Source organism: Eleginops maclovinus, chromosome 23 (assembly GCF_036324505.1).
Source record: "Eleginops maclovinus isolate JMC-PN-2008 ecotype Puerto Natales chromosome 23, JC_Emac_rtc_rv5, whole genome shotgun sequence".
Taxonomy (NCBI): Eukaryota; Metazoa; Chordata; class Actinopteri; order Perciformes; family Eleginopidae; genus Eleginops; species Eleginops maclovinus.
The window spans coordinates 5,553,051-5,569,050 of record NC_086371.1 but is presented as its reverse complement, the minus strand read 5'-3'; the positions used below and the strand labels follow the sequence as shown (position 1 = coordinate 5,569,050).

Here is a 16,000-nt window from a genome sequence, read left to right as displayed (position 1 = left end):
TGATACACTTCATCTGTGAATTAAAGGGAAGATATGAGTGGGAGTATGTGTGATTAAGCGTTTTACAAAATATCGCTTGTGATAAGGTGCATTCACTGGAAAACCTTTTAACAGATGAAATCAGATCCGGTAACACTGGTGCGGTAATGACCCCACCAGGTTCCTTAGAAAAACGAAACAGTTTGGAAAATTATTTCATTTAACTATAACGCAGCTTTGAAGTCATACAAAAAACACACATTTTTTAGGTTGGACACATTACTGGCCTTACTTCATATGCAATTTTGCCAAGTTTCTCAGTTTGGCAGCCGTTTGTTTGGATGTTCCTCCCTTGAATTAAGGAAAGACCGCACCTAGAAGAACATGTTACACAAAACTAAATCCTGGCTGCATATAAATGTTTTTTTCTGCGCCGACAAACACCCGTAATGTTGGATAAAAGCAATCAGATCCCTCCAAATGAACCAGTTAATGACCCGCGCACTCTCAGTCTCACTAGCTGTCCGTGACAGTTGGCAGTCCTGCAGCGATGATAGGAGGATAAGGGTAATAGTTATAAAACTACTCATTTTCTGCTGCCTGCGGCTCTGGATTGCTAGAGTACTGACACTAACATGCATCCACACACACACACACACTCAGTCACACTCAGTCACACTCAATATTTCGTGAAAACATCCCATGCTGTGCGAGCATCCACAGATTATAGAGCTAAAGCCCTGAGATGGAGGCTGACCTGGCACAATTTGCCATCCGCTGGTGAAGAGGGTTAGTACCTTCTGGTCGGCCTTTAATCTCTTCCATGTCAGCTCTTTCATTGCAACCCTTGACCTTCGACCCCCACTGCTCTGTGTGGTCCAACTGTAAACCCCATGATTATAGATTTGCAACGCAATGTTTTTTTTTTTAACAATTTGCTTTTGAGCCTCACAATTAGCTTGTTTGGGAGCCTTATTTTTCAAATAAGGCCCCCGTCAAATAATGTAAGTATTAAATTCAACAAGAGCTGAACAAACTGTAAATTTGGTCTGAATGTGTTGAAGATGTCCAGACTACTCTGAACATTTTTTTTGACTGTTTTTGACTAACTGACCGGTGAAGATAATTCTTGCAGTCATACATTTGACACAGTCATCTTTCGTATGTTTTCTTATTGTGTTGTTATTATGAAGTCAAGCCTGCATGTCTTCATTGGGTATTCATATTCAGTGTTACATGGACTGCACTTATATAGCGCTTCATCCAGTCTCTACGACACCTCAAAGTGCTTTACAAACTACAAGTCATCATTCACCCTTTCCCACATCATTCATACAGAGCAGTGCCATTTGCTCTAGGAATCTAACATTCACACACCGTTGGCTATCGGGAGCAACTCAGGGTTAAGTATCTTTCCCAAGGATACATCGACTCCCACAGTGTAAACTTTTTACGTGAAAGTGTGAGCAGACTTATCGACCAATTGTCCTTTCATTGTCTGTTCTTATAGGAACAAAACCTCTCCCTTTTCCTTTTGTTTCTCTACTGATTGTAGTGTTGTCATGAAAACTGAATTGAACCTCCTACACACGTCGCCTTGTGTTACCGTCATACTACCCGTACAGTCACAGAGATTCTGCTATTATTAAAAGAGGAAGATGTCAAAGTCAGGTCAAACAAGCTGTTGCCAAGAGAAACAAAAACATTCTGTATCTCATGAACATCAGAGCAACAGTGAGGCGTGGCACAGCACCCTGTTTGAATAAATCACTTGTTCTCTGCCTTTTATTCATGTATTTTATACCTGTTGTGTTTATTTCATTATCTTTGCTCTTAAATGCCTTTTTATAATGTGTTTATACTGCACTATTTTTTAGCACTCTTAATGTCTTTCATGTTTGTAAAGCACTTTGAATTGCCTTGTGTTGAAAGGTGCTATATAAATAAACTTGCCTTGCCTTACATTTCAGTATACCCTTGTTTCCTTTTGTATTTAGCTGGATATAACAACATAAGCATTGGGGTTGCTGGACTTCAGAAACACTGAAACAGGAGGGAAGAGGTGACTCAGTTGAAGATATAACTGGAAAAGTCATCATATCCTAAGGACCTGTCAGCGATTATAATAATATAACATGACCTATGCACAGTGCTGACATGCATACATCAGTTATTTGACAAGCACTTCGAATTACGGCTAGTTAAATGAGTCAAACTGACAGAAACGTCACCTTGAATTGTATGAAGATGCCTGTAATCCAGGATCTGTGTTATTGTGAAGACATTGTCATTTATATTCTGCATATTCTGGTATGAGGCTGTTCCTTAGTGTTTCTAGTTTCACCTATTAAGATCTTTTTGTATTTATTTCCTTTGAAAATGCACGACTGCACTTTCCCACCACGCAGTAACCACATGGTCCTCTCCCACCCACCTCTTGAGCTTTTTTTAGGAGCTCATTCTCTTTTTAAACAAAACACACGTGTTTAAAGACAATTGGACGGTTGCAAAACTGGTGTAATTGCCTCATTTCGCAATGTCACATCAACATTGTGGCTTTGAGAGTCTCTCAAGAGTGTGATGGTGCACACATCACAACAATAACAAATGAAAACTGTCGTATTTTAAGCTTCTTGTTTATATTGGGCTGCTGGATGTGGTTGTCAGTGACTCCTCTCTCTGTTAACCAACCTTAATGTCTTTCCAAATCCTCTGCACACATATGGGAAAGAGTTTATTGTGTCCTGCTAAACGTAAAAAGTCTATCTGACAAATCTCTGCATGGAAAATGGAGACTCAATTGAGAAAAAGGCCTTTAATTCTGAACTAAATTCTTGATTCTAGGGAAAATGTTATCCTCATTTCTTAAATGTTTAGATACTATAACCATTCCTGCGTCGTTTTACCCCCTCCCACTGCCTCCATACTCTCTATAGCCCTACACCCCGCTGTTGAAGGCTTCCCGAGGGGTTTTGGTGGATGATGTTTAGCGGTTGACGATCGCTTTCTATACTCGTGACCCAGTTCAGTCAAGCTGTCGCGGCGCATAAGATTCTCCCATCTCCTGCTTTTCTGGTGTTGTATCTTCTCTTCTTCCTCCTCTTATTTGAGGTGCTCCCCTCGCTCCGTGCATCTGCGTGCCAGTAATTAATAATTGAGCATTTCATTCGTGTCATCTCTGAACGCAAGGCAGAACCATGAACTGATGGAACGGGTCTGCAGGGAGGGCGGCTGGAGATCAGCCGAGGGAGAAAAGAGGATGGATGCTGTTGGAGGAATTCGTGTCAGTAGGGTGTGCTGTCTGCAGCCTCATTAGTTCCTCAAGTAAAGTGAGGAGGAAAAAGGAGGGGGGGGAGACTTTGTTCTCAGTGATTAGGAAAAGAAACTCAGTCAGCACGGCGATGCCCGGTGTGAATATATGCGTCTGTGTTAAATAAGCGCGTCCATCCTTTACCTTTCTGTAAGCAAAAACCAGTTCCACCTCGCTGACGTCTGACTGGTCATTGATTTCTCTTTTCCCCTCTGGTTTCAATTAACAAGACTGAAGTGGAAATGTTCAGTGATTATCACACGAGCTGCCGCCTTATTAACACCGTAGCACCTTTAAGTATGACTTCAGCTTGATGAGCGGACGTTTTTTCCCCCTATGTGATGAGATGACAGGTTTTTTTTGTATACACATGAAAGCTTCACAAAGAGAAATGTCCATTTGAATTCCCAGTTGAATCATTGCTGTGCTTTCATAATTAATATAATTGCTGGTTTTCACACCATCAGGTGAAGCTTAACAGCAATATCTGAACTGGTGCAGCAGACGGAAAAGACTGCAGAGGTTTCTCTCACTTTTCAAAATAATGTTTAGGCTGTTGTTCTAGCATTTTAGAAGTAGTTCAATATTATGGGAAATTCACTTTCTCGCCTTTACTTATGAGAAGTTTGGTACCTTTTTAACATCTTTACAGTATATTCAACAGCCAGTTAGCTTATATTGATTTAGCATAAAGACTGAAACGTGTGAAAGCGACTAGCCTGAAGCTGTCAAGGCTAGCTGTCTCCCACTGTTTCTAGTATTGGTGGTATGCTAATGGCTCGCGAAGCTAAACTAACAGGTTTAAATCCTGACATGGGAGCCTATTGCAGTGTATTTCCCAAAATGCTGAACCATTCTCGCAATAAATAATGAGATTATTTGTGAGTATTATCAGAACTTCAGTGCAAACAATAAAAGCCTCTATTACACAGTCAGCAGTCTCAGTTGTTAAGAAGCATCAGAGCAAAATCAAAGCAGTGTTTATTACTGACGGGACTATTTCTGTCCACCACAGACAAAACTCGTTGAATTCCCAGCACTGGAGAAAGATGGTATCAGCGTTATGGGTCATGAGAATACTTCCCTCTCTGGGTCTCTTCTTCCTCTTTACTGTAAGGGAGCATGGTTGATGCTGGACAGCCAAGAAAGATTAAAACCACAATGAATCTGATTTAAAGTTAAAACATATACAGATGCCTAGACACAAAACAAAATGCTTATTAATTTGTCTCTGTTTTGAATTCAAACATACCATAGTTATCGTTTGAGAAACTTTCTATCAGTTGGGTGTTTAAAGAATTTCTCTCAACGTCCTGCCTTGGAAAAATAAACCTTTATGACAGATGTGACCAGATTATATAAATCCCATTGCATCCCAGCTTTGTAACTGAGCGTTAAATCCTCATATCCTTTACATCATTTAGATTTCTGTATTTATATTTGAATTCCTTGTAAATATTGACTTAACATTATTTGTACATTTGTATATTTTTCTTTATTTACTTATTTATTCATTCATTATTTATTTACCTGACTAGTTAACTGTAATAATATAAGCATCATTTAGACTTTTTGGAGGGTCGGATGGGTGTATTTTTTTTGATATACCTTTTCACGTGGAAAAAAATGACACTCTATTTATCGGTCTCAAAAAACAGGCAGATTCCTTAACAAAAACCCACATATTATTTACCAACACGCAGGGATTGTGGGTAAACTCTAGAGCGTGTTAGTGTAACAACAGCAGTTCACTCTGACATTTGACCTGACCTGCTCACAGAGTGCATTTGTTGTGTTTGAAAGAAAGCATTAACCTCTTTATCCGTGTACAGAGCAATTTGTTTGCTTTCCTGTAGGTTAACATACATGACCTCTGGTAATCCTGCATGTACAGAGCAGAGAAGAGCCACTGAATCCCAGTCAGATTAACTCCCTGGTACACATGAAAGTCCTGAGATAAGTAATGAAACAGATACATTTAAATAAAGAAAATCATTTATAAAATACCAGCGTGCTTTATTACCGCTGACAGCGTTGTTCATCCCCTCTGTAGAGTCTTTGATGTTCACTAATAAGGCTTCTGGCTCACTATAATGCCCATAAAACCGGAAAACGTGTCTGTGATTTACATGAAATTGCCAAAAGTGCTGCTTAAGTGTGTATTTGGGATTGTGTATTAGTTTACTAGTCATTTTGTAAGAGAGCTGACAGCCAGCAGCATCATTCAGAGGTCAGTCCGAGTTTACTGAGTCTGCCAGGCCCAATTTCCTCGTCTGTGTTTGAACGGGGTGTGGGAGGATGAGTGATGATTCCTCGGTTCATTTGTAGTTCTCCCTCTCTATCTGTGTCTCTCTTCCTCGTGTTTTCTGCTTCATACTTTGTTTTTAAGATCTGTATTTGGCACAGAGAGCGTGTCCTTCATTAGTGAGATGCATTACATCGCAGCACGAGTGCGTCCCCATGTAGGGGGAGAAAATAACGCAGAAAACATCCCAACATTAAAGAGAGTAGGGCTGCAACAAATGAGGATTTTTATTATTGTTGCATCTGCTGATTTTCTGCATTTGAAGATCCTTTTTTGTCAGAAAATGGGAGAAAATGCACACACACAAGTGGATGGCTGTTTTATTTCAAAAAGAACCAAAATGCTAGCACATAGTACTAGAAATGAACATTTGATCAGCCTTAACCAGTGTCTTCTTGTCATGTTTGCTTTAAAAAAGATTGAAATGATTAATCTGTCATCAAAATTCTTGATTAACTTTCTGGGAATTGACTAAACAATGAAACAAGCAGGTGTTTTTCTGTGTGTGTTTACAGTTTAAGAAAAGAATAGTAGTCCATAACAGTATTATGATTTGTTTTTGACTGAGATCTAGTTAGAAATCTAATACACTCTTAAAACAGTTGATATTGCTTTTAAAATTGCTTCAACATCTATGGCAGTCTGTGATGATTTGTCCTCTTTGTGCTTCTCTTTCTGTCTCCAGCCCTGACGACATCGGGAGCTGCTGGTACATCCTGTTGTCCGGCTCCGTCTTCATCAAGGAGTCCATGTTCCTGCCCAGAAGCAGGTAGGAGCCATTTTGGTTCAGGGTTGTTTTTGTTGACCTTGGCACAATCATGCGAGAAACATCTGTTTTTAAAAGCCATTTTAGAGCGGTCTCATTGGAAGATAAAGAGCTAATCTAAGATTGCCAAGAGAGAGCTAATTTAAATGTTTTACTATCTCAAATAGGTTTTATTTCCCTCTTATCAACCTGCTCTTATCCAGAGGAGTAAACAAGAGTGTTTCCTTTATAAATTGGCTTCAACGACATAGTTTGCAGAGTTGAGGTAACAAATGGCACACCTGCTTGTTGTTGAAATTCTCAAAGTAAATCTGATTACTCCTTTATTTATCATTAATTTAAGGTCGTCCAGAACAAGAGAAAGTGAACCTCTAAACAAAAACGTAATTTGTCTTGTATTTCAAATATTTCCGCATGATTTCACTTAGCATGACTGATATATCTCACTCCCATATGTCTACTTGCTTGTCTCAGCATCAGAAATGGCTTCAGCCAATCTTTTCTGCCTTCTAGAGACATGAAGCATTCACAGATTCTCTTTAGCATGAATTATCTCCGTGCCTGCCAAAGGAAAACTCCTGAACAAGAGGAGACAAAGAAAGAAGCATGAAACGTACACTTAAGTTACAAAGTGATACTAAAAAAGGGTTCTTGAAATAGAAACCAAAACAAAACACAGCCCTTTTGTGAAATGTTACAGCAGAAAAACAGCCACCTATAAACCCACATGCCTGCAATTGTAGAAACAAAGCAGCCTCTCTTGCACACATATTATCTGTGGGTGTGAAACCACAAACAGTCGCACGTCTCTCAGCAGTCCATCCCTGCACGCTCCTCTGCTGACCCGCTGCACAAACAACTCTCCTAATGAGCGGATTTATTCATGAAATACACAAGTAAAAATATCTCTACATTCACTGCAAACTTGTTAAAAGAGAATTAGCTTAGATATCATATAGAGTAAACAGCAAAGCAAATGCTCAGCTCCCCAAGGAAAGTCATTAGTGAAGAGACTAAGTAAAGCGAGGGGAATCGCAAAACGTCCAGTTAGCAAACTTCTGTACGAAACATTTTCCAATCAAGCTTAAAAATGTTACATCAGAACATATTTACTACCATAAAGTATATTTCACCAACACTTGAGACATTATAACACCAGAAGATTGACCTGAATCTTTCAAAATAAAGTCTTGTACATCCACATTGAATTTTAGCTTAATTGGAAACATGTTTCACACTGTTTAGCAATTGTAAGCGGTATACAACTATTGAATAAGTGGCTAATAACACACTTTAATGTAGTTGTAAGACTATTTTACATTTTTAATTGTAAGTATAGGGTGGTAAAAAGAATAATCAATAAGATATTACAACTGTGTTATTAAATGTTGTATTGATTTTAAATGCTAAACCGTGGGGTTCTTCAGTAAAGGATTTATAATGGTCCAGTCAGCTGCTTGAATGGTTTTGTTATCAATATTGAAGGCAAACTAAATCTTATTTTGTCTGCAGTCACTCCAAAATTCATGATTTACGCCCCCTTTTTAAATTAAGGTGTGTTTGCCAAGAAACACATATTATAGTCTTTAAGGAGTGTTTGAAACCCAGTCGTTCAGAAGAGCCCTCTCCCATCAAGGATAATTATTATCCACAAGACCTTTAAGAGGACTTTTAGAGATTCATGTCCTCCTCTCCAGCTCTCCGCAGTGATCAGCACCTCCAGAGCCAAGACCCAAATGTTAAAAAGCTGTGATTTCACCAGCGGCTCTGTTACATGAAGCATTGCTGTGGGCGTCTTGAAAACAATGATCTCTTCATCCATTAGTCTTGCATAACACACACCTACGGGCCACTCGGGCCGGCACTTTAGCTCTCGGAGCAGATCTGTCCCGGCAACACCGTGGGTGGCATTCAACATGCAAGGCTTGATCGGGAATGTGCCACAAAGCTGCTCCTCTGTTAAATATAACCTTTTCAGTTTTGCCAAGGTGAAAATGTGTGTGTGGGATGCCGGGCGGGGATTTGCAGGTATTGGCAGATTAAAGTTAATGCCCGGCCGCAGTCACAGGGGGAGAGAGAACTCTGAAAATGTTTACTAAGCATATGTTGCAAGGCAGCCTGTCCGCCCTGCTGCAGGAGACCATACTGTATGCTTTATAATTTGCTTGATGCAAACTCCACTGCACAAGACTGACCTGTTTCCGTCCACTGCACGGAATTAAACACATGAGGCTCGAAATGTACGTTGAGCATGCATTGACTAAAATCATAATATGAAGCAGGATAACTTCTCTTAAAATAATGTTAAGGAGCAGAGCAGAACAAGATGCAAACTGAGTGTACACATGTTCATCAGTCAGAAACAGTGCTGGAGAAAGTATTCCGATTATTTACTCAAGTAAAATAACCAATAATACACTGCAAAATACTCCCATTACAAGTAGAAATCCTGCGTTGAATAGGGTAGTTAAGTCATTTTTCAAGAGTATGTACTCGAAGTAAAGAGAAAACTCACTATTATTGCAACATGTTATTTAAATAAAAGCATCTAGAACAAAAACAATGTTTTACACACACAATTCTAGAAAATTATTAGCAAAATTGATGCTAATATTTTTGTTCTTTTCTGTCTGAGGCTCTTAAATTGTGGGATAGTTTAATCTGCAGCAAAACATTGTATTTAACAGTTCATATTTGTTGTTTGTATAAGTCAGAATTTATACAGTAAAAAGCTGTAAAATAAACGGAGTCGAGTAAAAAGTACATTACTCCCTTTGGAAATGAAGTGGAGTAGAAATATAAAGTGTCACGGAAAGAGTAAATAATAAAGTACGTCAAATTAGTTCTCAAGTACAATATGTGCTTAGATAAGTAAGTTAATGTACCAAGTTACTTCGCACCACTCGTCAGAACGCTATCTAACCTTTATTTAAATATTCACTCAGGCTGCACGGTACATTTTGTGACTGTCTTTCCTTCAAGAGAAATGACAGCCTTGGCCGATTGTTGAACTTTTGAATTTTCCATGACCTCTTGTGATTATGTGAATATCAACCATCCTCTCCCAGGAGCAGAAGTGGAAGTAACATGGTGTTGTTTTAGCAGGATGCAGGATGTTTGGTGGGGCGTACAATGCTGACATCGCCGATCAAACCTTTATCAAAACTTTCCTTTAAGCATGACTGTGCACTTTTTATCGGAGGGTGATTCTTTGGGTTTATGACAATAATATTTCCACTCTTAGGAAAGGCGATTGAATTAAAGATGTATTCTCTCATCAGTAAACAGGGTGGCTGATTATAGGATAATTTACAGTCAAAAATAAATATGTTTTTCACCAACACACAGCTTGCAAATATAAAGACTCTTTCAAAACTCAGTCTTGCATAGAACTATTATCAAAAACATATGCAAGTAGGGCTTCTTGATATGATATATCAGATAGTGCTATACATCTACACTAAATCAAAGATGTATTCCTCTACTTTGCAATTTTGAATAGTCTTAGCTGTGCCAGCCCTTTGTGTGGCTGCAGCATTAAAGCATAGTTCTCCTGGGAGGAAAAAGCAGAATCTTTTGCATAACCTTGGTCATGAATAGACATTTTTGAACATTCAAAATGACAGGACATTTCAAGGACTTCTGCATAATGACCCTGAACAACTTGACGTGTATAACATTAGTAATCAACGGTTGTATGTAGGACCGGTGCTCAACACTTTTTTTATGCAGCGTAGTACAATGCTTTCAATTTAACTGGAAGCTGTGTGAAATCCCAGCAGGAGGCAGATTCAGCACACTTCTGCTTCAGCAGGTGTGTCGTTGTTTTCACAGAAGTGACATGTTTGAATATTGACTGGTTTATTACACGTTGAAGCTTTTCCAACAATCGCAGCCTCTTAAAGCCTCCACTATCCTACCATCTGAAAACTACTATCTCTTTCAGTGTTATTTATCAACATTTTCTTCCTTCATACTTGGAATTGTTTCCTGCCAATCTTTTCTAATGGCCACAGTGACAAAGATAGTGGCAACAAAATAGCTGGAGGCGGAAATTGGTTGTGACACGAGGAACTGAATGGAGTCCAGCGGGACTTCCTGAAGCTTTTAAAGATGTGCTGGAATTGGGTTTCATACAAGCCCTACCCAGAAATGGCTGTTCATATCTACTCTGGCAACAGGGTTGAAAACCTGATACGCTTCCATCGTTCACTCGGTGCTTCTCTCTCACTCTGCTGCCTTCCCCTCGGAGGTCGCTGTAGTGAAATGTGATCCAGGGGAAGAGCAATGACTCAGTGAAGGAGCTGTGTGCTTTATTTAACCCAGAGGCCAGCGTGAAATCAAATACAACCCAAATAAATAAATCTTAGTAAAGCATGTGACACAGATTTAAAGCATGTAGAAACACGTGCTGTGTAAAACAAGTGATCAGAGCAAATCAGTGAATCACACCAGGGTCAGGCTCCGTGATAATTAATCATTATTGAGTATTGTTGGACTTGAGCCAATCGCTGCCCGCCATCTTTTGTTACACACACCAGTAAAGCATCTGATCAAATGTACTGTTCCACCCGGCGGCGCAGACAACAAATGTTTATCTACCTAATAACAGTTTTATGAACCAAGCTTGAATCATTCATAGTCATTTTTTATCAAAGGTTGGCTCTGTCTTCAGACCCTCTACATGCACAATAACCTATAACACACTACAGGAAAGGGAAAAGCCCAAAAAAGTCTAATAAAGCCCTTTAAAGTTCATTTAAACAAACTACCGTAACATATGACACATAGTTGTTGGTAATGGGGGTTGAAAGTATGAAAAGTCCCGCATGTAATAGTTACTCATGCAAAAAAAATCTCCTTGTAGGCATCATTTTTTAAGCAAATCATGTGAGTAATCGCGTTTGTCACTGATTCAGGAACAATGATGTGAATGGATAATTATAAACTACACTGTAATGAATATGTTGACAGATTTTTAGTTCCAGTTGCAACATCCCACAGAGTGGAAGTCTTTACTTCCACAATGATAAACTTTATTAACCTCAGTCAGTTTTTAACTTCCCCTCCTCCGTGCTGCTGCCTGCATTCATCACCACTATCAGCTGGCTGCTGTCAGGACTCTACCTCCGGTCATTCTCTGAACTGTTTCCTGATAACCTGCCTTATACTGGCTACCCAGAACCACAACTCTTAACTGAATCAGCTCAGATCAGCAGCCGGGGTTCAAGTTAGCGGAGGAATGTCGCCCTCACCGTTTTTGTTTGTGTGAACTGCTGGAAGGAAAGGTCAGTAAAGCATTAAATCATGTGTTGACAGCCTGCAGCAGCAGCCCAGAGAGACTCATCTGCGACTGTAGATGACAAAGTGATCCAGCCATAACTTATTCTGTAATCGCACACAGATCTCACTCTTCTCTTTTCAGTATTTCTCATACACTGTGTGCTCTATGGGAGCTGACAGATGATAACAGGCTTGAAAAGTGATTTTTACTCCTTAAATTGATAATAACAAGCTAACTATGACTGACTTGCAGCAATTTTTACTCCTCACATGGATACAAACAGCACTTTTTAAGTTTAGTTTCTTATGCTACGCAGGCAAAAAAACAGAAGAGGTTATGAAATATGTCTATAATCACGTTTCAAATTAGATTTGGTTAGTCCGGCCATGAGAACTGTTTTCCCTTTTTGAGATAAAAACGTTTAAAAATAACTTGTCGTTGTCGTCAGTGACTCACATGAGCGCTGCTACCAGATTAATAAGGCCCAACATCACTGGCTTACTCAATCAAAAAATCAATGGTATTGACATCAAATGATGAGCGTCTAGGCCCCTTTAAATATGGAAATACAATGAAATGATGCTGAAGAGGTCAGTTGAGCTGCTTTGATGTACGTCTTCTGTTACTCTGAAGCAGCTTTGTTTGATAAAGTTGAGTTATATGAGCTTTAGTTATTTTCAATAGTAAATTGCGCAATACATAAATTAAGTCAAGGAATTTGAAAGTATTTGACAGTGCTGTTCAATGAAGCTATCAAGTTGCATTGTGGGAATTGTAAGATCCATCATTTGTGGAGCTAATTAAAGAGTTGAAGTCGGGATATCTCTGTTGTACCCCTGTTGCTTCCCTCAACTTGTATGGAAAGATATGAGCAGAAGTGCGACAAACTGATGTTGAATCAACAACTCTTCAATTAGGGTTTGACTTCCCCTAGTTGCTAATTATATTTATTTTTTCACTAGTTTTAAAGCCTAATCCATCTTCCGGGATTACATCCTGTGAGATGTGTTTTAAGCTTCCACAAACAAACTATCATCAATTGTCTAAAAATGCATAGAACATGCCTTCAAACTCAGGAAGAACAAGGAAGCTCGATGGCCTCAAACATCTGAAAGAGATCTAAGGGACATATTTTCACATTTTCTTTTTATCTTCAACATGCGTGACTTTAATTGGAAAGTATGCTAATATTTTAACATTCTTTCCAGAAACTTAATTAAGTGATTATGTAAACGATCAGCTGGACTTTTGTTCTTCAAGTTACAATAAGGAACTCATTGTTATAAAGACATTTCAGTTGATTAAAAACTGCCAACGTTTATTTATCTCTTCTGAAGTCATGAGTAAAGATGATCATGAGTAACGCACGCACACACACACACACACACACACACACACACACACACACACACACACACACACACACACACACACACACACACACACACACACACACACACACACACACACACACACACACACACACCTCAGAAGCAGGAAGTGAGTCGTACGCTGGAATGCGTCCTGTAGTCGACGCACAACATTGCACAGAGAGAGCAAGAGGGGGGAGAGAGAAAGGGGGCAGAGCCTTTGGGCAGAAGCTGATCCACACACTCATACAGACACTTTCAGAGCCACACACTCCCATTTTCAGTCAGCAACACTCGGGTGTGCGCAGGACGATATGCCGCAGTCGCAGCAAAGTGTCAGGACTTGGACCATGCTTGTCGTGCTTACTGTGGACTAACAGCGGGGGGGATATTTTTGGAAGAAGGGATCTTATCTTATCTGTTGGTGGTGTCACTCCGGGAACAGTTTGGAGGGTCGGGGGTGAGTGTCCAGACTACTCCTCCTGTATATGGCTCTTTAAAAGTGCTGCCGAGAACCTTTTCTGTTTATGGTCTGACTCGTCTCCGAGCGGGGAGCTGGTTGCAGTAAGACCTTAACCTTAAACACGACTTTGATTTTATTTTGGATCTTGTCAGTGTGCAGCGTGTGCCGCCAATAAAAGGGGTGTGTGCCCTTCTCTCTTTGCCAGGGAAGTTGTATTTTGGGAAGCTAAAGTCAGGAGTCATTCGAACATTCTCGGCATCTATGTCAGCTTCTATTTCAGAAGTGTTGGGGCAAAGGTTTGGGGTGCGAGTGTGTGTGTGATCCGAGCAGCCACGCTGTTACTCGGAGGAATTCTGTTTATGTTTCTGAGGTGGTCGGGTGGTCAGCTCAGAGGGGGTGTTGGTAAACCCTCCAATCCTGGACACTTCCTCTCTCTTCTTCCATGACCTCCGCTTCCCTCCTCCTGTGAGCCAGGTCTAAACTCTTGCATAACCACAGAGTTTAATCTTTGTCCTTCTTAAGGGTCTGGTGGGTTAAAAAAGCCAGTGTGCCCTCTCACCACTTGCTCAGTTAAACGGATTAACAGAGTACGGAGCCTCCTTCCCGCCACCCTTCTCCTCCAGCTCAGACCAGGGGGTGCAGATTAGGGTTTTTACGCACCGGTTCAGAGTGGATCTGAGGCTTTGGCGGTGGGCTGCGGGGCTCGCAGAGTGAAAGGCTGGTGATGCATGTGGAATGACATTCCAGACGCCCGGGCTTGTTGTGTAACGGGAGGGGAATGCAAGGCCACTGAGGCAGAGGAGACGTCAGTCATTCGGCTGAGAGAGAGCTTCAGGGTGTCGTTTGGAAATGAGACGCTGGAAGCCTGTCTGAAACCAGCTCATGCACACTGTCTGATACTGATACAGCACTTTACAAAGGACAGTTATAGGGCTGAGCATTATGGAAAACATCTAGCCTTTAAAACAAGGAAAAGACAACACTAGATATCCAGCCTCAAATGGAAATATCTAAATAGTATCGAACAATCGTCCAGCCGTAGATTAATCTCCATTTGGTTTACTACTTTTTTATACTTTATGGCTACTAACTTGTCTGTCCCATGGGTGGGATAGGACAATATAGCTTTTTACCATGAGTCGCTATAAAAACAAGTTAATTCTGTTATTTTATTAAAGTGATTATTGTCTAGCTTTACCATAACAAGTTTTACGCATATGCTGATAATTATGAGGATAATCTAGGGAATCACACAACAATTTAGGCCGGGTTAATTGAGACATTACATCTTCATATCTGTGCCTATATGCAAATAAGACTGATTGATCGAAAGCACCTAAACAACTTTATTTTAAAGGCAAACCCAATACAGAGATGAGAGGTGAGGTGAGATTCCTGCCAAAATAACCCATTTCCAATGCAAAACCACCCCGAGTTTCAGCTTCTGCCCTTTACCACTATGGTATGAGAACGTTTTCTGTGTTTCATATCATCAAATCACAATTGGAATATGTTTCCCAGTCATGATTATCACTTGGTTGTTTTGAAATGCTATTTAAAAGCCACACACTGATTATTAAGAAAACTCAATTGGACTTTCAAGTGGCTTTTAGCTGCGGTTAAAAGTTATTTTTGATATCACTTTGCATATTTCAAGTGCAAACTTAGTCATTAACACTGTCTGGCTTGTTTATCCTTTGATGAGTCATTTCAGGCCTTTTCTCTCAAGGTATGCTGTGCCTTTATGTATTTATGTACCATATGTTGTCTGTTGTATCTTTAATAGATTCTGCAGGTAAATTCCCATAGAAGTGACAACAAAGTAAAGTAGCATGACGATTTTTCAACATTAGTATATTAAAGTACGCAGCTAAACCAGCTCATAAAATCACATTTAGGTGCGGAGAGTAAGACAGCGATAATCTTTTCTCAGTGCTGTGTTTGTTATAAATGAGTTACATACCTGCTCAGCCATCTGGCACATTTCCTATCTTTGGCTTATCTGGTTTTGTAAGTATGTCAGCCAGCACACACTCTGGTTCTCAGGGGAAAAACACACAAACTTCATATACAATTGTGAACCTGAATTCCTCAGCGCTGAATTATAAATAGTGAGTGGATTGTGCACACACTTTGGCATCATCAGTAGAGCTAATGAAAATTCAATATTTGCTTTGGGTCAAACTTTTTAGTTCGACAGCGTTAACTGCTGCAAATATCCCCATCCAACCAAGTGTTTACTAGAATAATCAAATGTTTGTTTTCATACTTAATGTCTGATATCACCCACACAGCAGATCTTGTACTTGCTCAGCACTAATCATATAACAGTGGAGTCTTTTAATCTCCAAACAAGATGCGTTTGTGTTAGAAAAAGCCTCCCGCCCCCTCACTCTCCACTTCCATAATCCCTCTTTAATATCTCACGTTGCCACTGGCATTCACCTCCTGCAAAATGGAGGATTGGATTACTAATGTCAGGAATGTAATGGAGGGAGATGATTGAACATGTCACTCTGATGT

General features: G+C 39.9%; 1 protein-coding gene across 9 annotated transcripts in view; it reads left to right on the top strand.

Moving 5' to 3' along the window:
- The window catches only part of rapgef2b (Rap guanine nucleotide exchange factor 2b), a 102,272-nt gene that overhangs the window by 32,238 nt on the left and 54,034 nt on the right, over positions 1-16,000 (top strand). For 7 of the 9 annotated variants that reach the window (XM_063876273.1, XM_063876270.1, XM_063876268.1 and 4 more), the window contains exon 4: positions 6,280-6,363. In XM_063876273.1, coding sequence (XP_063732343.1) covers positions 6,280-6,363 — 84 coding nt within the window. Of the gene's footprint in view, positions 1-6,279; positions 6,364-11,486; positions 11,649-13,259; positions 13,475-16,000 lie in introns of those variants that run through there. The other 2 variants (XM_063876275.1, XM_063876274.1) reach the window with 2 other exon arrangements.